This window comes from Prionailurus viverrinus, unplaced genomic scaffold (assembly GCF_022837055.1).
Source record: "Prionailurus viverrinus isolate Anna unplaced genomic scaffold, UM_Priviv_1.0 scaffold_42, whole genome shotgun sequence".
In the NCBI taxonomy this organism is placed as follows: Eukaryota; Metazoa; Chordata; class Mammalia; order Carnivora; family Felidae; genus Prionailurus; species Prionailurus viverrinus.
Window position 1 is genome coordinate 4,094,350 of NW_025927609.1, and position 25,802 is coordinate 4,120,151.

At 58.4% G+C, this 25,802-nt stretch overlaps 2 protein-coding genes and 1 long non-coding RNA gene across 10 annotated transcripts in view; 2 read left to right on the forward strand and 1 right to left on the reverse strand.

Annotated features, from left to right (window-relative positions):
* Positions 1–18,124, forward strand: part of C2CD2 (C2 calcium dependent domain containing 2) — a 51,522-nt gene extending 33,398 nt beyond the window's left edge. The window contains exons 9-14 of the mRNA XM_047847019.1: positions 1,060–1,184; positions 1,680–1,854; positions 2,794–2,907; positions 4,902–5,029; positions 6,607–6,934; positions 14,338–18,124. Of these exons, the coding sequence (XP_047702975.1) occupies positions 1,060–1,184; positions 1,680–1,854; positions 2,794–2,907; positions 4,902–5,029; positions 6,607–6,934; positions 14,338–14,600 (1,133 nt within the window). The 3' untranslated portion in view covers positions 14,601–18,124. The remainder of the gene's footprint in view (positions 1–1,059; positions 1,185–1,679; positions 1,855–2,793; positions 2,908–4,901; positions 5,030–6,606; positions 6,935–14,337) is intronic.
* On the reverse strand, positions 11,747–24,888 carry LOC125159102 (uncharacterized). Of its 3 annotated transcripts, none has more exons than XR_007149697.1 (4): positions 24,818–24,888; positions 22,494–22,613; positions 19,032–19,166; positions 11,747–13,771 (listed from the first exon to the last, which is right to left on the reverse strand). It is a non-coding gene; the product is annotated as an uncharacterized LOC125159102 (long non-coding RNA). The 3 variants fall into 3 exon arrangements; XR_007149696.1 differs by lacking the exon at positions 24,818–24,888 and adding an exon at positions 23,713–23,768; XR_007149695.1 differs by lacking the exon at positions 24,818–24,888 and adding an exon at positions 23,315–23,703.
* The window catches only part of PRDM15 (PR/SET domain 15), a 66,807-nt gene continuing 64,867 nt past the window's right edge, over positions 23,863–25,802 (forward strand). For 3 of the 6 annotated variants that reach the window (XM_047847010.1, XM_047847008.1, XM_047847018.1), the window contains exon 1: positions 24,426–25,010. Coding sequence is in view for 3 of the 6 variants with exons in the window: in XM_047847008.1 (XP_047702964.1) it covers positions 24,930–25,010 (81 nt within the window). In the remaining 3 variants the exon portion in view is untranslated. Of the gene's footprint in view, positions 23,932–24,419; positions 25,011–25,802 lie in introns of those variants that run through there. The other 3 variants (XM_047847014.1, XM_047847012.1, XM_047847007.1) reach the window with 3 other exon arrangements.

A 25,802-nucleotide genomic window follows, 5' to 3' on the forward strand; every position in this document is an offset into this window, starting at 1 on the left:
GCCGAGACTCTGTCCCCCGAGACAACTCCCTGTCCCCTCCTCCCCCCAGCCCCTGGCGCCCTCCCCCGCCATTCTACCCTCTGTCCCTGTGGATTTCAACCTGCTCTTCCTTGTAAAATAAGCCACAGCTGCTTGTACTGGGCACATGCTTTAGAGATGAGACAGCGACAATTAAAGGTAGAAATCACGACAGTGAGCTCGGACCGGTGTGAGTGCACACGTGCTTGAGTCAGGAGTATCAATATTTATCAGGTTTCTAAAGATGCCCTTGGACTTACCAAACTCGGAGAGGGGGACCCTCTCCTGGCTTCTCCTGCCACAAACCCGGGCCGTTTGGATGTCTCCTAAAGTTACCAAGACCCATGAAAAAGCAACTTAAGCTTCTATGTATGAGCAAGAATTCGGAGCCCGTTTCCCGGATTCTGCTGTCTTGGGGGGAGGCAGTGAGGCGCTCCCGACGTGCCAAGGGCAGGCGTGTGTTTGACCCCAGACTGGGCAGGTGTTCGCCTGCAGAGAAGCCCCTCCGAATCCACCCCTGACGCATGGCTCGTTTGCTCCGCTGGCGGTTCAGTCCTGTCCAGCCTCGCGGGGTCTACGAAATTTCGTGTGAAAAACACAAAACAGAACGAAGAAGAACAGCCATATGACCTTTACTCACACCCACACGCTTTTGACATGTTGCCCCATTGCCTCTGTTACCTGTGCTTGTGCTGGGTGGCCGCTCTCGGTTTTGCACACGCTGTTTCTGCACGCGCACACACACGCACGCGCGGGCCCTTCACACCCCCTCTCCTTGGCGTGTCCTTCCTGAGAATGAGGATGTTCTCCTGACGGCCGCTGCCCAGCTCTCGGCTTCCTGGATCTGCATCGGTGGGTCTGCATCCCAGCCTTGCAGGTCGGGCCCCCTGGCCCTCAGGGCTGTCACTCTCGACTCCCGCACAGGCTTTTCCACCTGCGGTGGTCTGGAGTGGCGCCTCGGGGACTCGTCCTGGGTGTGGTGGCTTCCGTGGCACCCCGTGGAGGCACGCCCATGGTGTTCCTTGTGTCCTGTTTCCCCAGCTCTGTCGGCGGTGACGACCATTCCCTTAGATTTATTCAAGAAGCAGCCTGCGGGGCCACAGAGCTTTACGCTGACCAGCGGCCCCTCCTTCGGCAGCTCGGTGCTGGGTTCGGTCACCGCAGAGGTACGACGACATTGCCCGCCGTGGCCGCGCTCCGGCTGGAGCCGCTCGAGACCCACTTGAGATAAGGAACGTCTTCACCCGTCAGGCTCCCTCTTGCCCGAAGCAGGACGCTCTCCCGAGAGCCCGTTGCGCGCTGTGCGTTTCCAGACTCGGACGGGCCACGTCCCGCCCACGGTCGCGTCGAGTCGCCTGCCACGTGGGGAGCGGTCCACGACGCCGTGTCACGTGGGCCGGCCCCGGAAGGGGCCACTTGGTCGCATTGGGTCCTCCAGCCTCTGTTGCGTCGTTGCATGGCGAGTGGGTGGGTTTGAGCGCGGGTCTCACCGCCTTCTGTCCATTGTGGGGAAGCCCGGGTCAGTCGTCAGACGGTTCCGAGATTAGGTGACGTTCATCGAAGAAGGCAGAGGTTATGGCAGAGGAAGGCAGCCCCCCGCCCCCCCCGTCCAGGCGCCGGGCCGGGTGCCGTATGGAGCGCGTAACCAGCTTTCTCTGCAGTTCTCTTACGTAGAGCCCGGCGAAGCGAAATCCTGGCAGACCGCTCCGCCCGCTCCTGCTGCGAAGGTGGAAAAAGACCGCATGGTGATGCCCTGTGGGACCGTGGTCACTACTGTCACTGCCGTGAAAACCAAGCCGCGTGTCGACACGGGGAGGGCGTCCCCGCTGAGCTCGGGTGAGAATGAAGAGTCGGCCCCCGGCCTGGAGTCACGCTGCCCCCGGGCGCCGTGGCCCCCCGGCCAGCAGGGTGCCGCAGGGAGCGAGGTTAAGACGCTCTCGTGGCACAGAAGGAGCAGGAACCGGCAGGGCTTCTGCTTAGCTTTTTTGTCTTTAAGTTCGTCCATTTATTTTTTGAGAGAGACAGAGCGTGCATGCATGTGAGCGGGCGAGAGGCAGAGAGAGGGGGAGAGAGTCCCAAGCAGGCTCTGTGCTGACAGCTCGGAGCCTGGAGCCTGCTTCGGATTCCGTGTCTCCCCCTCTCTCTGCCCCTCCCCTGCTCGCACTCTGTCTCTCCCTCTCTTTGTCTCAAAAATAGAATAAATTAAAAAAAAAAGTAGGCTCCATGCTGTCAGCACAGAGCCCGACACGGGGCTTGAACTCACGAACCGTGAGATCACAACCTGAGCCGAAACCGAGAGTCGGATGCTTAACCGACTGAGCCACCCAGGCGCCCCGAAAATCATTCTTTCGCAGGCTTGATGTGCCATTATTTTAGATCCAGCTGGATCCTGCACCGGTCCCCTCAGCCTCCGCCGTAGGGACAACTTCTGTATACATGGGTCACTAACTTTTATTCGGGCTGTACGTCTGTTCGCACAGATGTGTTATCTTCCCAGAATAGGTTGCCTGGCCCCATTCGTGAATACAAAACAGAATGTGAAATTCTGGCTTAATTTCTGAAATTGTACTGAAACCTGGGTTCTCCCTCCCCACCCCTCCCACCCCCCCCACCCCCCCAAAAAAGAATGAGATCGTGCAACGATCTGAAGGTTTGCCCTGGCCGTTTCCAACTGCCCGGACGGCGTTGGCGCGAGAGATGTGATTTCACTTTCCGGAAACTGTAGGTTCAGACGGCTTTGGGGCCCCTCTTATGACCAGGATGTTCCTCTGGCAGAGTCTCCCCTGAAGACACCTGTCAAGGTGAAGGTCATTGAGAAGGACATCTCTGTCCAAGCCGTCTCCTGTCACGGCGCCCCTGTCAGTAAGACGTTCTCCTCTTCGGACACAGGTAACGGGCGTGCTCACCGCCTTTTCCTTCCTCCTGGCCTCTTCCCTCACGCCTTTCGCATCTGCCCCGAGGTCAGCATTTCCTTTTCAGAGTTTGGGAGGAGCTTTTTCCAGTAAAAGGAGAAAAACTAGGAGAAAGCGGAAAGGGAAGCCAGCCAGAGACCAGGAGTGGCATTTAGTTTTAGCAGATGCTTTAACAAAATAAACGTAAAAGCCCAGTTTATAAAACTTTCGAGCATTATTTTTCTGTTGCCCCGTGGGCCAGTGCTGTGAACATCATAAAATAAGCAGGGCGCAGGTAAAGGCGGCTTTGTTTTTGTCTCCCGCTGTCCCCGAAAAGCTGTTTGTTAGGAGTGGTTTCCCCCAGACCCCTGCCTGCAAATTTCCCATTTTTATGGTCACTTTCAGGTAATCGGCGTCTTTGGAGAGGTGGGTTTCACCGTCTCCCTAGATCAAAGCGCGATCTAACTCTGGGGATGAGGCTTTCTCCCTTGGCTCGGGTGTGACCTGCCATCAGAGAAGGGGCAGGCGGGCACCTGTCCCCATTCCCTGAGTCCTGTGTCTGATCTTGCCGCGGTCAAGGAGGGGACAGGGAGGAGGGGACAGGGGCAGGGAGCTCTTCGTATTCCCTCAGCCCCGTCCCTGTTTCCGTGGTTCTCTGCAAACCGCTGGGTTCCCCCAATGCAGCTTCCTAGACGCACGCAGTGTCCCTGCCGTGCTGGCCGCTCCTGACGCCCCCTTCCCTGCCCCTGGCAGTGTGCTCCAGCGACCGCGGGGACACCTTCACCTGCACGGGGATCCCTTTTTAAAGGAGCCCGGGCTGACGTTTCCATGGTGGGCTCCCCATCTGGTGCATGGGCCGTGGGGCCGGCCCCGAGGTCAGCTCCCTGTGCCGCAGGTGTCCTAGTGACTTTCTCGGGCGCCCCTGGCACTTTGATGGGACTTCGGAAGACAGCTCAGAACCTCCGGGCTTGGCGTGGGGTGTTGGGCGGGACAGTGAAGCTCTCTCCTGGGGTGGGGTGGGGGGGGATCCTCACCCCACCCCTTCTTGTCACCCTCTCCCTTCTCACTGTGGGTCCGTGGCCAGGCCACTCTTGGCCTCATTGGCCCTTGGCTTCGTCCTCTGGAATTGTCCTCGGGCCACAGCCGAAACCGAGGCGGCAGGTGTTCCTGTGAACACGTTCCTGCCCCTTTAATGGCCTCGTTGTTTGACTCTGGCGTCACGGGAGCTACTTCAGTCAGGTTACGCGTTCCGGCTTTGCGCCTGAGACCTGCTGAGCCTCTCGGTTCTGCAGCCTCCCTGGCTCCCTGACGGTCCCCCGTGTCTCCAGTGGGGATAAAAAAGGCACCTGGCTCTTGGGGTTTGCGGGATGGCTGTACGAAACAATGTGCAAGGAGCCCTTTGTACCGCACCTGCCAGGTGCTAAGCATCCCACAGACAGCGGCCGGCGGTGGGGTTGGTAGGAACCACGGGACGGAGCTGCCTTGGCCAACTGGCTCACGCGAATGCTAGGTGCTGAGTCCCTCGGGAGGGAAAAGGGGCAGCCTCATTGCCTTCCGGAGTTCAAATCTTCCACAAGGTTAGAGGTGTTTTTGTTTCTCAGCCTACCTGCTTGTTTCTCGTCAACCCTGCGGAGGTATGACTGGCGTGTAAGAAAACGCAGGGATCTGAGTAAGCGTGCGTCAGTGAGTACGTGGAACCTTCCAGAAGCAGCTGTGGACCGAGGGTGGTCTGTGAGCCAAATCTGGCCCTGGTTCTGCTCATAAATAGCCTCAGAGCCCAGCCTGGCAGGGCTCTGGCTGCTCTCACCCTACAGAGGCAGCGGTGAGTGGCCGGGACCCGGTGACCCGCCGGCCCACAAACCTTAGACCATTTAGGCTCTGGCCCCTTCCAGAAGGTATCTGCCGACCTCTGCCTGGGGACCATTTCCGTCAGGCCTAGCAGTCTCCAGGGGGCGTGTGTGCACATGCTCAGTGCTGCCTTCCCTCCCGCAGAGCTCCTGGTTCTGAATGGCTCGGACCCCGTGGCAGAAGTCGCCATCCGCCAGCTCAGCGAGTCTTCGAAGCTGAGGGTCAAGTCTCCGCGGAAGAAAAGCACCATCATCATATCAGGGATCTCCAAGGTGCGGCCATGCGCTGGTGGGGGCGGGGCAGGGGGGGGCGGATTGCGTCTGTCGGCGGGCTGGCTTCCTCCTTGGGGAAGGTAGCCTGAGCTCTTGACGACATCCGGAAAGTTCCGTGCAAATGGCAGGTTCTCTTCCTGACCCAGCGAGCGGGTCGTTCACGGCGTCGTGTGGATGCAGCTTGTCCCGTTGATGAGGCAGCTCGAAGGTCTCTGGCCGGGGGGGCCCCTTTGGGACCGAGCCTCCGCCCTCTCGCTGGTCGATGACGGGGAGCGTCCACTTCCCACGTCGCACGCCTCCAGACCATTGAAGTTTTTTTGCAGCGAGTGTTTGTGCCTTTTGCAGCCAGAGAGACGTGCAGATTGTCTAAAATGTACCCCGGTCTCCACTCCCTCCCTTCTCCTGCCCTGCTGGGTGCCAGAGGGGCCGGCCCCTCGGGGCAGGGAGCCACGCTTCAGCCCCGTACTCGTGTTTGACATCTCAGATGGGCCAGGAAAACGTGTGCCACGGAGGGGCGTTTGGGAGACCAGGAAGTCATGGGGGACGAGGAAGACGACGTTCTGAACGCGGAGGGGGGTGCTCGGAGGCTGTGAGCGTGGCGGGTCTAGAAGTCGTGCTGCAGTGGGTCGTGGCAGGTGCCAGAGGTGCGTCACCAGTGTTGCCATTGTACTCGGGGCCTCGGTGGCTGGTGCTCACGTACCAGCTGCCACGCCTGCCGGGCAGCCTTGACACGGCCCCCGAGGCCCCAGGCCCCAGGTGGGGGCCTCTCTGGGCTTCCTGAGTGCACTTCTGGCCTCAGCCAGCAGGGGGCGACGGCGTCCCCAGAAGGGCCAAGGCCCAAAGGCTGCGTTCTCCTGAGTCCGGGCCGGATGTGAGGGACCCACAGGGTCTCCTGACCATGTCTTCTATGCTTCCTGTGGCTCTTTAGGAGCCCAAGGGTCTGCACGTTTAACATATCCAACCCCCTGCAGTTACGATTTTTTACGGACGCTCAGGTTGTCCCATCTTGAGCCAGTGGGCACACCACAAGCCAGCAGGGTGTGGGCATCCGACAGCGGCCCGCCCCAGGCCCCTCGCAACCACCTTCCCGCCCTGCAGCCACCCAGCCCCGCGGCTGAGAGGAGCACCCCGGATTCTCAGGCTACGACATGTATGCTGAGCAATTTCTGCCGGCAGAAAACAAAATCCTGTAGGATAAGTGTGAAGACAGAATCTGTGGCCCACGTCCCGTGGCCCCCCCTCCAGCGGGCTGTCCGCCTCCTAGAAGGAAGTGCTCTCCCTCCCGCAGGCTGGAGAAGGGTGTCTGCTTCCTCGATGCCCCTCCACGTGTGAAGGGCCCCTGGCACCAGGGGCCCCGACCCTCTGCTGTGAGCGGAGACACATAGTCACCGCACTTCAGTCCCTTGGAAACCCAGTTGCCGCCCCCTTGGAAGACAAGCCGCGGGCGACTTCTGACTCTTTGGAATCACCCCCAGCATGTTTGGACAGAGGTTTCCGGGCTTTTCCGTGCCGGCCCTCCTTCCGTGTGTCCTTGCCGTCGTCCCTCATGCTGGCTTTTTTCTCTTGTCCCGGGACAGACCTCGCTATCTCAGGACAATGCCGCCGCCCTCATGCTGGACTACGCGGCCTCCGTGGATGGCACCCCCCAGGAGGACCCCCCGTCCCTTCCGGGGGCGGCCGCCGTCTCTGCCCCGCAGGAGGAAGAGGCCCCGGCCCCGGCCCCGGCCCCGGCCCCGGCCCCGCCGGCCCCGGAGCCCCAGGAGCGCGAGCTAGGCTCCTGGGACTTGGACCAGGAGTCACAGGCCCCGGCGTGGGACAGCCAGGCCCCGCTGGACCCCGATGGGGACGAGCTGTCGGAGAGCTCCCTGAGTGTCTCAGAGCCGGATGCTGCCAAGAAGCATAAAGGTACCTGTGCCCACCCCCCCCCCCACCCGCCCCACCCGACGGCTGATCTCTCCTGCCAGTTTCTGAGCTGACTTTCGGTTCCCATCACCCGCTTCCCTTCCCCTGCGCAAACCCACCCCCTCCTCAGCACCCCACCCCAGCGAGCACCCCTGTGTAGGAGGTTGGGGCCCGATTAAGCCTCTGGGCAGGAGCCACATTGAGAATCCTTCCGTCTCTCCGCATTGGGGGGGGTGGGGCGAACAGCTTGTGGTCATGCCTAGAGGCCCCCTTCCTCTCTCTCTCTGCCCCCCACCCCCGCCCAGTAGAACTATCTAGAGCATTTAGAGGGGGTCATATCCCACAGTGGGGCCAAAGAGACGCCACACGTAGCCGCCAGAGACCCGGCTTCCCTCGGCTGTGCAGATGCGCACCTGTTCATTGTGTCTCAATCTCTTCCCTTCACTAAAACCAGGGCAGACCCCAGCACTCGGACCTGCTAGGGCCCAGGGCGAGAGGAATACCCCAGAAACTGGGGTCAGTTTTAAGTTGACGACCATCAACTTAACGTGTGTGTAGGGCCGAGGAATCACATCATTAGAATAATCCGTTGTTTTCCATTAGCCCTAAATCGGGGCTTTAACTTGTACATTTCTTCAGCGTGCTCAGTTGTACTTAGCGCTTCGGCACGATGGTGACGTAAAGGTTCCTTCTGAGCGAACGCAGTCTGGGGGCTTGAGGTCCGTTCTCCACGGGAGGCGTCACGCCTCCTGCGCTCAGCTTCTCCTCGGCGCACGAGGGTGGGCCCACCCCCCGGGCAGTGGCAAGGGGCCCCCGGTGCAGAGACAGGGTGGGAGCAGGTGCCCGATCCGAGCTGGGAGTCGTGGGTGCACCTCAGCGCCAAGTCCTGCCCCGCTGAGAACGCAGACGTCCCAGTCACTCCTGAGGTCGGGGACCCCCGTGAGCTGCTCCGTGGCTGTCTCCCACTGCCCCCGCCCCCCCACCCCATTCTTGCTGCCGGGACCGGTGGTTCTCAGACCCGGCGGTTGTGCCCCCCACTCAGGGGACACCGGCGAGCGTCCCGAGACAGCTGGGAGTGGGGTGCTGCAGGCAGCGGGCGGGGTGCAGCTCGGAGCCCCGTGGGGTGCAGGATGGGCCGCCTCGTGGCGGTGCGTGGCCCTGTGTCCGTGCTGTCGGGGCTGAGAACCCGGCTGGAGGCCTCTGCGTTCATCCCCACCCACTCCCTCCCGTCTGCTTCTCGTGCGTCCCCACGAGGCCCCTGCTTGCCGAAGCAGGGTGGGCACACGTGGGGAGCGGCTGGAAGCCAGGAGAAGGAAAGAGGGAAGGAGAACAGAATTTCTAAGCCAGGGGATGAAGATCGGACCCCGGGCCGCTAAGTGCCCCCTGCGCTGAGCCTGGGTGACCTGTGCGTTGCCCTCTGGCAGCTCCCTCGCTCCTGTTCAGAAGGCGCAGGCCAGGTTCCGGGCTGTCGGTCTGCCAGGCGCATACACACCCCTCTGGCCTGCCCTTGGGGCCAGCACGGCCCGAGGGAGCCCCCCTGGACCGGAGGAAGGCCGCGAGCGCTGGGTGGGGTAGCAAAGGGGGTGCAGGGTGGGGCGCCCCTTCCTCTCGCTTCCTTCTCCCGGTGGCCAGCAGTCTGCTGCCTGTTCTCAACGGAGCCCCAACCTCCCAGCCTGCCCTCCTGCCCTCCCGCGTCAACCCCGGCAGCCGCGCCTCGCCGGCCCCGAGTCCGTTCAGAGACCACCCTACCCTCACCCGTCGCTTCCTCCTTCCTCTGCTTTTCCCTCCAGAAGGTTCTTTCCCATGGGATCCCTTCCATGGCCGCCCTTCTCCTTGCCCGCCACTGGCCAGGTTGATGGCACCCCTCAAGAAGGGCACTCTTGGGGACCTAAGTGCCAGCGACTTGGACACAGCATCTCCGTGAGACGTTGGACAGTTATGTGTTAACGGATGCCAAATAGCTTTTGTGTTGCACCAGTTTTCAACACTGGGGATCCAGGGAGTGGCTCTGTGGGGTTTCCTCTCGTTTCTACATTAAATAACTGAAGGTTAGTGTCTGGCCCAAGAACTACCTGTGTGGGTTTGCACAGATTTCCAAGACCTGCCAGCATATTTAGAGTTCTGGAACCCCGCGGGTTGGAAATGTCTGTCTTGTGAGCCAGTTTATCCCCACGCGTGGGCTTGTTTCTAGCTTAACGGGGTCGATGTGGCCGTGCTGCACGATGTGAATTTACTTAACGTGGCCGCGTGTTTAGAGACGCTCAAGACGGCAAAGGTTACGCCGTGTGTATTCCCCCATGAGTAGGAACCAAAGTATCGATGGAGACTTTGACGAATAAATATTAAAAAGTAAAAAAAGAAAAAAAAAAGCAATCCGAGCCCCCAGACTCTTGCCAGACGTCCTTCCCAGTCACTTCACGCGCACGTGGGGCACGGCGCTTTGGAACTCACTGTCTGTCATTCTTGTCTTGCTCCCGCGCACTTTTCTTTTGACCTCTGACCTCTTCCTTCTCGTCCCCTCGCGGTCATTGCCTCTAACTTAAGAGGATCGCTGTGCCAACCAGAATTGATTGCCTACACAGTAAGTGACTTTTGTCTTATGTACGTATTTTTAAATTAGGTGCGGTTTCGCCGCGAGAGTAGCGTATTTTGTAACAGCAGGAAGCCGACCCCCTCCCCCTTCCCTTCCCTTCCTTTTTATTTTCCTGTCCCTCTCCAGTGTGTGTTCGCAGTTGCCTCCGTAGAAGTGGCCTGGTTGGGTTGGTACAGCACTTTACGCGGGTGGGGCGCGGGCGCTGTGCCCCTAGGTGGGGGGCACGCAGCCTCGCTCGCTGTGACTTGCATACGCCCCTTCCCTTAGCGGAGCTCTGGTTCTAACAAGCAGTCGCTTATAAACAGACTATGTGGGGTTTAGCTTGAACTCAGAAGCTGTTCTTTGGGCAGCAAACTACAATGTGTAAGGTGGCTTTTGGTGATTGCTTTCTTACGTATGAGATTTTGAGATGGGTTCTTCACGGAGCTATTTGTGTCTGTTAGGGTCTGTGCAGACAGACAAGCATAGATTTGCAAACATTTGCTCTAGTAAAGCTATAATTGAGAATAATCATCTTCAAATTTCTTCCTATTTACTTTTCAGTGTTTTTGTGATTTTTTTTTTTTTTTAACCTTGTTAGAACCAGGGAAAGATTTTTCTCCTCTCTGCCCCCCCTTTAAGCGTTTGGCTATTCGTTTCACATTGCACATCTTCTCTCCAGATTCTGTCCTTAAGGGATCTTTAAAGTGTGGGTGAGGTCTGAGTCTTGCCTCCTGACTGCTGGTGTGGCTGAGCTAATCTGGAAAAAAGGGGCTTATGAAATCCAGACTTCTCCAGTTCCTCTGGCCTGGGCACTGTGAGCTTCCCCATCAGCGAAGGGGACGGGTTCTGGGGGCCCAGAGGCAAGCGTCACATACCAAACTTTTAGTTACTGTCTTAGCCAGAGTTCTCTAGAGGAATGGCACCAATCAGTTCTACATTTCAAGGAACTGGCTCACGCGATTATGGGCTCTGACAGTCTGAAATCTGTGGGCGGGGCCGGCGGGCAGGGGACCAGCCCTTCTTCTCCTAGAGCCCTTCAGGGTTGGCTCCTAAGGCATTCAGTTGATTGGAGGAGGCCCGTCCACATCATCCGGGGTAATGTGCTTTAGTCCAGGATAGCTGAATGCAGGTGTTACCCCCACACCTGCCGAGTGCATTCACCTAACAGATGAGGGTCTGACTGAATCCCTGGGCACACTGGCCACCTTGACACAGAAGACACAGCCGCACGGCCGTGGTGAGGTGAGGGAGCTCCAGACGGCGTGACTTCTCAGCTGACGGGAGAGTCCGGTGCCCCTCGCGCCACCGCGGAGTGCAGGAGTCAGTGCCACACGTGTGGCTTTGTTCCTCCGTCATTATTTACCCCGAGGGTAACTGTGACGTGTGCCCGAGGCTCAACAGGCTTTGACGTTTTTATCTGGAAATGCAGAGGAGATGATCTCTGCTTGCTCTGGCTACTCCTCACGTTTGAGGAGTTAAACCGTGGATCTGGAGACGGCCGTGTGTCCCTAAAACGTCCTGCCCGACACACGCTACCAGCACGCCTCTCGGGATCTATGTGGTTCCGGAAAGCCTGTCCACGCCCGCGTTGGAGCGCAGGGCTGTGCTCTGTGACGCCTCTGGGAGCTGAGACTTATCTCACTCTCTGGAGGCCCCCCCTGGTGACCACCACGGATGCGCCCTCTACCAAACACCTGCTGGCCACTGCTGGGCGGTGTGACCCCCCCCCCCCCCCCCGGCCAGCTCAGACACCGTCCTCAGGAGCACAGAGGAGCCGGGTGTGAGAACATAGGCTTTCTGCACTGGGGCCCACTTAGTGGGGCAGAGCATGTCACCGCTGGGGAGGAGATCTCTCTCAGAGGTCTCTGGGAGACAGAAGCAGGGCTCCAGCATATAGATCTGCAAACCTCAGTCCCTCCTTTCACATGGCCCTTCCATCCAAGCAGGAGGTATTATCCCCATAAAGCCGTGACCAGTCCTATCAAGTTAGAGAAGACAGGTTTGGTGAGACCCCCAAGTGACTTTACCAGGGGACCCAGGACATCATCGGTTCTGGTATTGATTTGGAACAGTCCTATTTAACAAAACAGCAGCCCTGTTCTGAGAGCTTGCCTGGGGCCCGGAAGGACAGAAAACACCCCGCGACGGGCCCCATCTGTGGGACGCACGGGAGCAGAGCTTCGCTTGTGGGACAGACCACGGCCGGCAGGACCGTTCAAAGTGACTACGGCACACAGATCTTTCTGCTTTTCCAGTTTTATTCACAGGTTGGGGGTCCTTCATATGCCATCGTGATATGGCAAGAATTCGAATTTAGTTATTTCAAGTGCGATTTCATTGAAACGAGTTAAAGGGATTGCTTGACAACGTGCCGATTCCCTTTTGAGGGAATCTGAACACCTACCTCTTGCCTCTCCCCGCGCTCAGGTTTCCCTCGGAATCTGGTGCAAACCCATGCTTCTCGAGAACCAGACGCTGTGCCCTGCAGGGCGGGCTGGCCTCTTGCGATCCACACAGCCTTGTGCTCAGCAATGGACAGTCCCCCCAGCTCTGGAGGCCAGAAGCCCGAGGTCGAGGCGTGGGCAGGGCTGGTGGCTCCTGTGGGCCAGGATGATCTCGCCAGGCCCCTGGTGTTTGTCAGTGTCTCTGGCCTTCCTTGGCTTATCGAAGCGTCACCCCATCCCTGCCTCCACCTGGCACGCTCCCCGTGGGCGTGCCCGTCCGCATCTCTTCTTTCTGTAGGGGCACGGCCACGCTGGTGTGGTACCTGCCTTGACGCCCTGTGGATTAATCACCTCTGTAAGGACCCCGTCTGTAAGATAAGGCCACATTCTGAGGTGCTGGGGATTAGGACCCCAACGCAGGAATTTTGGAGGGACGCGACCCCACCCATAACGGCACCCCTGCTCACACCTCAGACCCTGGCTCCAGACCCCAGACCAAATTCCAGTGCGGGGACACCTAGGACGGGCTTAGGAGACGGGGCCCTCCAGGACAGCACCTGTTACTGCTGGCCTCCAGCTGACCCGGGGATGGGGCCAGCCTGCCCCCCTTGGGCTTCCATTCCCCTGGGGAAACCGGGGGCGTGGGGTCAGAGCACTCTAAGTTAACGGAACGGATCCCGCCTTCCCCTCCTCCGTTCCAGGTGAGAGCCCACATTAATATGCCCTTCAGGGGCCCCACGCTCAACCTAAAGCAGGTCCCCGTGTCAGAAACACTTCCTCGGCCCCTGCGACCCTCTGGCTGGAGCCTGTCGCCATGCCGGGGTAATTAATCAGCAGGTACCAGTGTAATGCCCCCCGCTGGCCAAAGTCCAGTCCGGTTGGTGGCCGCGGTTGGTGCCATAACACACCCTAGCTGGTGACTTCTCACGATACGCTGCATTCTTAGGGGGACTGGAACAGCTCTGGGAACGGACCTTCGTGGTCCCCAGATGCGGCACCTCAGGCTCGCGGCAGGAGTGAAGCCGCTCACACGTCTGTACTCCCCTTCCCGCGGTCCGGGAAACCCCCGCACGCAGCCTCTCCGCGTTAGACAGTTGTAGAAACGTCCCCATGATTCTTCCCAATAGGCTGTTTGGCTATATCCAAAGAGAAAATGGAAAAAAACCAAAAGATCTTTCCGGCAGCTCCGATCAGATGACATTCAGCCTATACCTTGGGGCTCTCGAGCCTTGTTCTGCGGCTGAGCCTGGACAGAGCCAAGGGCAAGTTCTCCCTTGGCCCCAGATCCAATTAAGAGCCCTTAAAGTCACGGGCGTGCTGCTTTGTCCACAGACAGAGCGGGGCCAGACTCCACCGCCGTCCACACGCATTTCACGTGGGAGAGCCAGCAGGCGCCCTTCGTCCCCTCTGGACAGACGCCAGTGGCTTTGGTCTATGTCACGGCTACCGAAGCATCCGCGGGCTCGGTCAGGAAAATAGTCGACTGCCAAAGAGCCACAAGGCTCCTCCTCCAGAGGCCCTCCACGCCTACATGCACACGCGAGGAGCGCCACAGGCTGGCCCGAAAGGCTCCCGGACCCTGCTGGGGGGGCCCGGGCAGCAGCATGCTGGAGGGAGTTCGTGTAGTGGGTTCCGGGCCCCGTTGCTACGCGAGCTCGCCCTGGGTCTTTGAAGAGTCATTGCCATTGCTGTTTTTGTATTCCGTGTTCCGCTAGCTGACATCCCGCAGGCAGGTCGAGCCGCACAAAGTTGAGGTCTTGTGAGTCAGAAACAAGCCCGAAACAGACATTTCACGACAGCCCGAGGCACGTACGGTGGGGTCTGCAGTGAAACAACATCTTACTCCCCGAAAGAAGAGATCTTAACTCTCCTAAGACAGCGGATACCCTTGTTCTCAGAGACCGTTTTTGTGTTTTAATAGCGGGACCCTCTTTTCGGGGGCACACAGCACTTCTTCAGGAGAGTGAGTGGCCAGGGGACCCGAGGTAGGGACAGCTCAAAGCTGCAGGGGAGGGGCAGACAGAGAGAGAGAGAGAGGGAGAGGGAGAGAGGATCCCAAGCCGGCTCCGTGCTGTCAGCACAGAGCCCAGTGCGGGGCTCGAACTCACAATCTGTGAGATCATGACCTGAGCCGGAATCCAGAGTCAGACGCTTTACCGACTGAGCCGCCCGGGCGCCCCTCCAAGTCTTTTCATCCTGAAAACTCTGACATGTGGTCCGGGCCAGATTCCGGCCGTTTCCCTCCCGTGTGGATAGTGACAGCACATGGAAGAAACTGCTCATTAGAGTAGTTCGAACCTCCTTGCTTGTCTTTTCCACTTGGATTAGTGGCCCCGGCGTTTCCTCCTCAGCCCACCTGACCGCCCCCCTCTGCTTTCCTCTTCCAGGAGGGATTTTAAGGAAGGGCGCAAAGCTGTTCTTCCGCCGGCGACATCAACAAAAGGACCCTGGCATGAGCCAGTCGCACAACGACCTCGTGTTCCTGCAGCAGCCGGAGGGGGCCCGGAGGAAGGGGGTGACGCTCACCAGGATCCTCAACAAGAAGCTCCTCTCCAGGCACAGAAGCAAGAACGCCATGAACGGGGCCCCGGCGGACCCCGCGGCCGGCGGCCTCCCCCACCAGGACGCGGGAAGACGCGTGCCCCCCTAAGCACCCCTGGGACGCAGCAAGAGAGCTGCAAGCTGTCAGCCGGCCGCCCCGTCCGGCCGGGTCGTACTGCCATCCTGTAAAGGGGGACGAAGATCCGCGTCTCCAGCCAGGAGGCTTTCCCCAGAGAAAACTCACCAAGTCAGATGCCAAAGGGCTGCGCTCAGGTCAAAGAGCTGAAGTCAAACGTTAGGAGACTTGCATAACGGACTGGAGAACCTCCAATAATGGACAGTGACGGGGCCGGTGAGGGGGACTCCACCTCACCCACTCTGTGCTCCGACGCGTGTTATCTCGGGTCCGTGCCCGGACCGCGTCGCAAAGAGGAGGTGCCCCTCCATGCTGTCACTGTGACTGGAACGGATGGGTCACCTGTCCTGACTGGCCGCTCAGAGTAACACAGTGCGGCTGGCCCCGAGTGCGGAGAGGTGGGACGGAGGCGGGATTGGGGGTCAGTAGAGACATCGTGGTGGTGATGGAGACACTGTGACAAAGGTAGGAGCATAGTTGCCTTTGATATTAGCCATATAACTTGAAAAGTATGCAAACACTAGATCTCTCCTGTGCACTCTTGTGTTTCCTTCGCAAATGGGAGGCCTGTGAGTTCCCACGTGGTCTTTCCAGTCTCCTCTGTGGTTTCAGAAGCGCTCAGGATTCCCACGGGGCCGTCAACTCCTGGCTTTTTTTCCCCCTGCCCTGCTGGGGTACTTGCCACACGGGAGTGCAGGGAGGGGCCTCTGGAATGAAGTCGGGGCAGTAAGTGACCGCTAACGGAACACGGTGACCACCCACACCGGGTTTTTTTTTTTTTCTTTAGTCCGATGTTAGTTTGCCAAATGTTGCCAATAGCTGAAACAAAGTACTTCTGGGACAAAAGAGAAAAATCATTCTAGGTCTCAGGTGCGAGGCTTAGGGATGGAAGTTAAGTTGAATAGTAACAAATGGGCCAAACTTGCCTCGCATGCTTCCGGGAGCTCTCCAGAATTCTGTGAACAGTGCTTGACGCGTGTTGGAGGGGACACACGCCTGCTTTGATTTCCAGTGGGAAGAAAAGCTCAGCGTGGCCCCCGGTGTCCGTATCCCCGTGTGCCCTTCAGACCACATGCCTCGCCCGTGCGTCTCTCCACGGGCCTGCACGCTGGCCGGTGCCTCCTGAATGCACGCTTCGCGGGGACGAGCTTGTTAGGGCCGTGGTCATCTGTGTGGAAGGCTTTGATGGTTCAGTAAGATTCACTTTGTTCCAATAAGATTTAAAAGGCCATTTATGAAGCCTTGACTTCTGTCACAGATAGGAAGTTGGGGGGACTCCTTCCTACAAACATTGTTTCTCCTGACACTGGTGTTTCAGGGGTGAGAGAGCTACTGACACGCAGGAACCTCTTCGAAAACCAAAATTATAGAACTTCCCCCCCCCCCTTTTTCTCGAGGGAGAGAGATTAGAAGACTACGTTACGAATTCTACTTAAAAATACGTATTTAAAAATTTTTTTCCGTGTCCCAGGAATTAATCAAGTGACCGTAAAATGGCTTTCTTCACCATATGCTGTTTTTAAAGACGATGTTCTGGGCCTCGGTTTTCTGTCTGATTTTGCGGTTCAGATCAACTCCATGCCACGCGATGGTCTCCGAGCTTTACGCGGGAGCTTTCTCGCTCAAAACAAGAAAATGTCCCATTCCTGACTGACCCCACGAGGATTTTGTTCACCGTTTTAACTTTTAAGGGCTCTGCGTTTTCCACTTCCTGGTGACTTGAAGCCCCTCCCGGGTCGCGGGCAAGTGACAGGCGGGCTGCATCTGTCCCGCGTGTGAAGCGGGACCGTCACACAAAAGGGGGAGCGTGGCGTCCAGGAGATCCGTGTGTCCGTGTGTCTGTCCGGCACACAAGAGCCCCGTATACTTGATCAAGGCCCAGAAGCCCCTCCTCAAGACGCACTCACGTCTTCTCCAGCCGAGGGCCCTTCCTGAAGTCACAGAGGACAGGGACTTAGCAGGGAGTTTAAGAGAAAATAGGGGGCGGGAGCGTGCGTGAGGGTCGGGCAGCGGGAAAACGGGTCCTGTGGATACTGTGAACGCTTCTTCCGTGGCTGCTTATCCAGGCCTGCGCTTTCCCGCGTAGGGATTCATGCGAATGCGAACACTGTGAACTTAAACACCGATTAAGGTCACACACCGAGGACTACACATACGAGTTTGTAAAGCCTTCCTCCCTTCCCTTGTGCGTTAGCGGCTGGAGGACTTTTTTGTTGGCCTCCGGGCTGTTTTGCAGACTGGCGTGTCCAAAGCGGTTTCTTCTGGACGCTAAGGTCTGAGTGGAGCACCTGTACGCCAGGAACGGGGTGCTCACGTTGGTTCTGGCACTGCCCGGTCCGGGGCTGTGCCCGTGACCTTTGCAGAGGCACGCAGGGAAGCCTCGCGCGCGTGTGATCAGCGCAGCGAGAACAGAAGCAGCGATCTCATTGTCCCGGCTGAAAACCGGCTGTGAAGAAGGAGGTTTGGACAGAGCACTTTACGTAAACCGACCCTCCAGTTTAAGTTGGAGACCAGCCCTTGATTCCTGCTGGTGGCTACCTGGCCAGTCGCTGTCCGTCTAGACTTCTGATGGGTTTTGCCGGAGAGGCCTGGCACATTCTCTTCTGGAGCAGAAAGGGACAGATTAACTTCTGTCGCTGCCACCAGCGGGGGGGGGGGGGGGGGGGGTTCCACATAATAGTCTCGCATGTCACAGTCTCGAAGCCTCGCGGCACAAGCCGGCAGTCGCTGCAAGTCAGGACGTTTCTGCCGGGTGGGAAACGGGTCTCGCGCTGGTGTAGACCCGGATGCCAGGCCCCCGTCTCCACTGTCCCAAACCTGCTCAGGCCTGATCACCAAAGCATGTGGCACGGGCACACTCACACTGCCACTTCCTGCAGAGCACTCAGGTTCCCTCCGGGTCCCTTTCTTCAGCACTCCCGTTGGATGCGTGAGGAGGCGTCCGGAATGCGCCCCCCTGCCCAGTCCACCCCGCTCCCAGCTGGTCCGGAACGTACCGTTTGTGATTTAGGCTTGTGGTGTTTCACCCCAGTGTCCCATCAAAGCTAGATTTTTCTTTTAAAACAAGAAAACGCATGGTTTTCCAGGCACGTGGCCGGGTCTCGCTTGATGATCGAGCGTGGTGATGGTTCTGCCCGACGGCGATCGTATTCCGCAGTAGCACTTTAAAAACACGTCACTGGGGCGCCTGGGTGGCTCAGTTGGTCAAGCGGCCGACTTCGGCTCAGGTCATGATCTCGCGGTCCGTGAGTTCGAGCCCCGCGTCGGGCTCTGTGCTGACGGCTCAGAGCCTGGAGCCTGTTTCAGATTCTGTGTCTCCCTCTCTCTGACCCTCCCCCGTTCATGCTCTGTCTCTCTCTGTCTCAAAAATAAATGTTAAAAAAAAAAAATTAAAAAAATAAAATAAAAACACGTCACTGTCCTGCACCAAACCGCGGAAGGTGTGGCTGGAACACGAACGGTCTTTGAGAGAAATAAACGTGCACATGGAACACTAACACCGAGTAGTGTTTGCTGCGCCCGGGTCACGTTCCGTCGGGTGCTCGGCCGTCTGTGCGCACGCCCGTCACGGTCGGCCGCGTGAAAGAAGACGTGGGCCCTTCGCTCGTTGCTGCCGCCCCTTGCTTTGCTCTTGGCCAGTTGGGGGTGCTACCCGTCAGGGTCGGCTCGGCCTGGGTCCTCCAGGGGCGGAAGCTGGCATGAGGTGACCCTGCAGGATGCCCCGCAGCCTTCTGGGCGCAGTCTTGCGTACATCCCTCGGCTCCTGTGGTCCTCGCTGCCCCAGCGGAGGCCCATCCGGGAGAGTGTGGGGCAGGCTCCTGCGTGGGGCTCAGAGTACGGATGGTGTCACACTGGCTTGGGGCCCGTGGTGGTTACCGGGTGGGGCGGGGGCCGGAGCCGGGCAGAGACAGATGGACGGATCCCACACGAACCCTGCAGGCATCTGGGCTGCTTCCCCGCTGTGCCCGGGTGCTGCGACATTTGGGAAACTGGTGCACAGACCCCGACCTTTTCTCAGGGTGGCCCTCCTGGGTACGGAGGGGGGGCCCAGATGATTGATACCTCTGCCGTCGGGGGGGACGGTCTACCTGTGCAGAGCCCCAGCCGTCCCGGGGCTCGGATTCGGATTCTCAGCTCTGCTCGTGGCGAGGTGGTGGCCACGTGTCTTGTTGGGGATGGAGGCGTCCGGCGGTCTGAGACCACGGCCCTTTCTGTGCTGACGCTGGACCAGATGTGCTTGCTGGAAGGCCAGCCTTGCCCTGATTTACCAGGTCACCTTGAGGCACACGCTGTATTCTGCCCACATTAATCCACGTCAACCACCTGCAGGCTGTGAATGTGCACCCCTTGTCCCCAGCACGCACCCCTCCCTGCTCTAATGACCTAACCGAACACAAGCCCCACCTGCTCCGCGAAGCAGCTTCGGCCAAGGATGACGCAGAGCACGGGGCACCTCTTCCAAGTGCCTGTCACTTGACCCCGGATCACGGCCTCCTATGCTGGCTCCTGGGCGTATCCCCAGGGTTCAGGACAGCGCACCTAGGGAGCAAGGACCAGGGTCAGCAGCCAGCCCCATATAAGCACATCTGGCAGGTTTGCTTATGCCCATCCTGCCCCCCTCATCCGGGCGCAGGGTCAGGGGACAGAGCCCGCCAAGGAGGGCACGGCTATGACAAAACCATGCCGTTGTGACCTTGGTCGCCTACGGGTACTGAGTGCCCGACATACGCATCAGCAAATGGTTCATAAAAAAAGAAAAGGCACCACAGAGGCCCGGATACCAGGATGGATGGCCTCGCACGGTGCCCGCGCTGAAGGGAACGCTGCCACACCAGACCCCCTTCCCACGGCGCCCCAGAGGCACCAACTTCCACGCGCACAGCGCAGCCCACCCCGGCTCCGCACCACCCCTCCACGCTGCGAACCGTCCCGTCGTGTCCTGCGTGTGCCAAGCATTCAACCGCTGATACCAGCGTTTATCAAGTTGGGTGCTGGGGTGCCTTGGGCTCCGTGGTATTTTACGCGGACGCGGGACAGAGACTCGGAATCACAATGGTGGTAAGTGTATTGACTGAGCACTTACTATGTGCCAGAGCTGGTTAGTGACTCTTACACTCTTTGAGACAACCCCGTGAGTTATGACCTACCTCAGCTTTACAGATCAGGAAACCGAGGCACAGACAGGTTAAGTAACTTGTCCAAGATTCCACAGTGGATAAGTGGCAGAAAACAGAACGTGAGCCCAGGCTGTCTGGCTGGGGAGTCCCTGCTACCTTGTGTCAAAAGCAGAGACCAAGGACTTACGGCCTGATGTCGGCTTTTTCTAAACTTTCAGCTCCCTGCGATGGGCAAGAAAACTATCAAGTGACATCCAATGTTTTGCACACAGTGAGAATTAAGTCACTCGCTGATTAGATTGCTGTCTTTATCTGGAGAGCAACACTTAGCCGGACTGAAAAGCTAGAGGTTGTGTAGAGAAGTGACTTAGGATATTTATTTTTATGAAGTCTAGTATGAAGGGAGTCAACTAACAAAAAAACCAGGGCTGATGAGCCATGTTAGTTAGTCGACGTGGGAGGCAGCCAGTGTCTGGGCTGAGACCATCGTCCCGGGGCAGGGGTGGAGGCGGGGAGGGGGGGGATGGGGGGGGAGGGTGGGAGGAGTGACGACAGGGCATGGTGATTATGCCCTAGGAAAATCCACTCAGGGTAACGGAAACTCTATTGCTTACTTATTTTTAATTCCCCCCACTTATTTTGCAAAATTTCACACCTACAGAATAACCCACATAGCCTGCAACTAGATTCACCGACTTTGCATACTTGCTTTACCTACCTACCTATCATCTAGCGATCAACTGATCGAGTGCTGGAGACATCGTGTTCCGCCCTGACTTCTTCAGAGTGCATTTTCCAAGAAGGACGGCGTCTCCACATCACACACCCAGTAGCTGTCGTGCTTGGGAAACAGGACGCTGATGCAATACCACTATCCAGAGTCAGAGGCCACAAGCTGCCCAAGGAACATCTCTACATGTGGTTTTTCTTTTCTTTTTTTTTTTTTTTAAAGGCAAGCCTTCCGCACTGTTTTGTTCTTAAGAGTAAAATTAGAGGGATGCTTGGGTGGCTCAGTTGGTTAAGCGTTTGACTCTTGATTTTGGCTCAGGTTGTGATCTCATGGTTTTGGGAGTTCGAGCCACACGTTAGGCTCTGAGCTGGTGGCACGGAGCCTGCTTGGGATCTTCTCCCTCCCCCTTTCCCTGCTCACTCACTCTCTCTCTCTCAAAATAAATAGACGTTTTAAAAAATAATAAAACTTGACACTTTCAGAAACAATGTTTTTGTTTTTTTTTTTTTAAGTTTTTTTAAAAAAACACTTTAAAATTCTGGATATAGGGGCACCTGGGCTGCTCAGTCGGTTAAGCGTCGGACTTCAGCTCAGGTCAGGATCTCGCGGTTCTTGGGTTCGAGCCCCACGTCGGGCTCTTGTGCTGACAGCTCAGAGCCTGGAGCCTGCTTCGGATTCTGCGTTCTGCCCCTCCCCCCCCAAATAAATAAACACTAAAAAAAACTTGGATATAAATCTGCCTTAAAAGGCAGCTTAATCCTTCCAACTTTCACAGAAGGAATATACTGAACCCGTTGGGAATTCTTTTGAAGATGCGATGACCATTGCAAATATCGATTCCACCCCTGTGCTGCACAAACTGACACGAGAAATGGCTTTAGACGGGGTCAGGTCTTCTGCTTGTACAGGTTTCTGCTCTGCTGTCCTATCTGTGTTTGATGTGCAGAGGCCTCGGCGGCCAGCCACCTGGGCATTCGAGAACTGTGAGCTCACTAGAGGGGCGGGGGGAGGGGAGGGGTGTGCGTTAGCTGCAGGCTGCAGGGGTCAGTCTACGGCTCTCGGGGACTGAACAGAAACCCGAATGCTGAAGAGACAGACGGTGGCGGAAAGTCCCCAGAGAGCATTCCAGGGTAGAGGGAATATGTACAAAAGACCCTGAAGATGTGACTGAGGAACAGAGGGCTGGAGGGAGGTTGGGATTCCACAGCTGGGGCGGGTGTGAGCAGGGGAAGGGTGTGGAGGTGATGATCAAGAAAGGTGTGGCAGGCTGAGGTTCAGCCCCACAGTACAAGCCATCAGGAAGCCACTGCAGATTGTCAGGGAGGGCGGAGACAGAAGCTCGGGGCACCCGGGCCACACTCAGCTTGCTCCCTGGGCAGCCGCTCAGGCTTCTACCTTCCTGCCACGCCGTTTCGATGGGCCCTCACTTATCACCAAGCTTGCACACATACCCATTCATACAAGTGAGTCTAGCTGAGAACACATTTCTGCTTGTGGGACTGCCGTGCCGTAGGCTCTATGCATTTAGAATTTCCATATTAACCAAGGGCCCCCATGGGGGTTATACCAAATTATTCTCCCACCAGGAAAGGACGAGACAGCTCATTTTATACACTCTCTTCAAAATAATGCTACTAAGCTTTACAAAAAGCCAAATCTGCTAATGTAACAGGTGAAAACGATTGTGCTGCCACTTTGCCTTTTCTCCTGTAGCAGTACAGTTGAAGAGCTTTGCTTAAGCTTAAGAGCCACTATGCCTGCTTGCTTGCTTTTTTTTTTTTTTTAACTTTTTTAATGTTTGTTTGTTTTTGAGAGAGACACACACACACATACACAGAATCTGAAGCAGGCTCCAGGCTCCGAATTTTCAGCACAGCGCCCGACGCGGGGCTGGAACCCACGACCGAGAGGTCACGACCTGAGCTGACATTGGAGGCTTAACCACTGAGCCGCCCAGGCGCCCTGAGCCGTTGTATTTCCTCTACTGGGAACTGTCCGTTTTTCTGTTGGGTTCTTTACCTTTTTCCTGTTGATTCCTAGGAGCTTCCCGTGTAGGAGGCAAATGAGTCCTGTCTGATGTCAATTTCAAATCCTTTTTCCATCTGCTTATCCCTTCTTGCACTTTATCAGTGGAACTTTCTGCCAGGCAGAAATGAAGAAGACAGTTTTACTGCTCTGCTCCGGAGACTAAAAGACTCCTCTAGTCCCTTCTAACATTCTGTGGCCACACGTTTTGGGGTTTTGTTTTGAGAGAGAGAGCAAGCGAGCCGGCGAGTGGGGGAGAGGGACACAAGGAGAGCGAGAGAGAATCTTAAGCAGACTCCAAGCCCAGCACAGAGCTCAAAGTGTGGCTGGATCTCACCACCCCGGGGGGGGGGCATGACCTGAGCCAAAATCAAGAGTCGGAGGCTTAACCCACCGATCTACCCAGGTGCCCGCCAGCCCGCATGCACTTTTGATGGAGGGCAGTCAGCAGGCCACCGAGCCCCCAGGGTGGGGAGAGTCAGGGAACAGTCTGGCCTCAGTTGTCCTGGCCAGGGTGGTGGTATTCCCAAACCTTCCAGCATCACACGGGTCAAGGTGTGTATTTCAAGAGCCCACCCTGCCGGGTCCAGACGCTCCCTTCTGGTACTTCCCCAGCTTGTTGGGGGCACTGTAAGCGCTCCGGGGCGGGTTCCCCGAGTGGACCAGGAGGACTGGGGCACACTATTGGCTCTTTTCAGAACTACCACCTGGCAGCAAATCTCAGACAGGTTTTAACGAAAAATTCGACCCTTTCTTCCAAGTCTCCCCGCCCCCAAAAGAAATTATGGCTCCGGCAGCCACCAGAAGAGACTTACAGGGGCCCCCGGAGCTGTGGGCTGTGGGTTTGTGCAGCACAGGGGTGGAATCGATATTTGCAATGGTCATGCGTCGCTGCCAGGGTCACACCAGCCACGCCTCCGGGGAAGGGGCAGCAGAGCCAGCCCCGCTTCTCCCAGCCCGGTCCGGAGCCACGCCACCCACTCTCCCAAGCCCGGTCTACACTGCCTGCTCCCTGCCGCTCTCCGTCCACGCCGCCCTTGCCCCCCGCATCACCATCCACGCCTCGCTGCTCTCCAATCCACATCATCCGCTCTCCCACTCCCGGTCCACACAGCTTACGACCTGCTGCCCAGCCCCCGCCGTCCGCTCCCGGGTCCACAACCCCCGGTTCGCGCGGCCCGCTTTCCCACTCCCCGTCCACACCGCCCGCGACCTGCTCGCTGCCCCGGGTCCGCGCCGCCCGCGCCCCGCCGCTGCCCGCGCACGCCGCCCGCTCTCCGTCGGCCCCCCGTCCGCGCCGCCGGCGCCCGCGCGAACTACAACTCCCACAATGCCCCGCCGCCGCCCCCCGGCTTCCGGTGCTGCGCAGTTTCCGGAGCGGATCGCAACCCGGAGTCCGGATCCGAGCCCGCTCTGCACATTCCACAGGCAGGTAAAGCCCGGGGCCCCGCGCCCGCCGCCGCCCCCGCGCGCCGCCCCGGCCCGGCCCGGCCCGCGCCCCGCGCCCCGCGCCCCGCGCCCGGCCCGCCGCCCCGGCCCCGCCCGCCCGCCGCCCGCCCCGGTCCAGCCGCCATGCCGCTTGTTCTTTGTTACATTCGCCGGCTGCGGGCTCCGTGGGCGATCGGAGTCAAAACCCGGCTGGATTTCCCGGAGCCGCTCCGGGATCGCCCTGCGCGCCGCCCGCCCGCCCCGCCGCCCCGCGGCCCGCGCGCTCCGGGCCCGCAGCCCGCAGCCCGCCGCCCGCCGCCCACGGCCCGGCCGGCGCGGGGCGCGGGGCGCGGGGCCGCGCTCGCCCGTGGGTGCGGCGCGGGGGCTCCTCCGCCCCCGGCCCCGGCCCGCGGTCCCCGCCCCCGGGCGCCCTCGCCGCCGACGGCCCGGCGTGATGTCACCGCCCCCACCCCCCCACCCCGGACCCCCGTCCTGGCGCCCGGCCCCCCGGGGGGCGCTCGGGGAGGGTCCCGGACCCCCGCCCCGGAGGTTAGGAGCGCAGACCCCGGAGTCCGGGCGACGGGGTTCCCTAGGCCCCCCCGAGGGCACCCCGCTCCCCCCTCTCCCCGTTTCCGTAAGCCCTTGGGTGGCCGAGGGAAGGGAGTGAAGTCCGTGGACAGGTGACGCGGGGTGGGTGGCCGAGCCCGGGAGGGGCTCGCCGGCCGCACAGGTGAGGCCCGGCCCGGCTCGGCCCAGCGCGGACAGGTGGAGGCGCTGGCCATGTGGCCTCTCGCGCGAGGGACAGGTGTGCGCGGCGAGGGTCAGGTTAGAGAAGACAGCAGTAAACTCGCTGTGGAAAATCCAACGGCCTGATGGGGTAACGGGCTTACCTTTATTAAGTTCTTCACGTAGGGGATGGGGTTTCTCCCCCAAATGCTCAGAAATTGCCCCCACCGTCCCCAAGGGTACGTTAAAATGGTAGGAGTGTGACATCAGTGACACATGGACCCGTCTACGTGGTTAAAGCCACCAACACAACGCCACGTTTGCTTAAGCCACTTCCCCAAAATCCGGACTCACCAGGTAAATTTGGAGAACTCAGCTTGGCTCCCGAAGGTATTTTTGAGGATGAAAAGTAAGGGAGCCCCTGGTTTTGTGATGAACCCTGACAGGGAACAGCAAGAACTCTCCCAGGGAGTGTGGAGAGGTAGGCAGTGTTGTGAGGAGGGAGGCGCCCCTCCCCGACACAGCACACCAGATATTTTGGTTCAGACCTGCACGTTTTCCATATTTTCACGGCTCCACACGGCTTCCGATTTCCTTGACATCACTGCCTTGCGGTGAACGGCTCAGAAATAGAGCTGCCAAGTTTGGATTTTGAAAGGGAAAAACGGCGAAGTCCTTCCTTTGTGCGGAGGTTTTTTCCCCTGTTGATTTCTTTGATTCCTACATTGGCAAAAAAGTTGCCAACAAAGAATATAATGTTATATTCTCTTTTGGAAGCAGAAAGGACCGTTATTGTTATGTTTTTAACCAGAAGACCAATCAATCAATCAGTCAACCCCAATTGCAAGGCTGATCCCTTTTCTGGGAGTAATTACAGTTGAGAAAGAACTCAGTTTGCTTCAGATACCCTTCTAATCACCATTCTTTTGCTATCGTTCTCTGGGGAGAGCGCCAGGACAGGAACGCGCCTCCCGTCTGGTTTTGCAGCCGTTTAAGGGAGATTGGAGGAATGTTTCTGATACACGTGGTCTCAGAGGTTAAGTCTGTGAAGCAGTGACTCAGGTGCACTTGCGGTGTGCTTTTCACGTTTGTGCGGTGTGGGTGATCCGTGCCCGGCTCCCCTGAGACAGCTCATGATGTGTCCTCAGC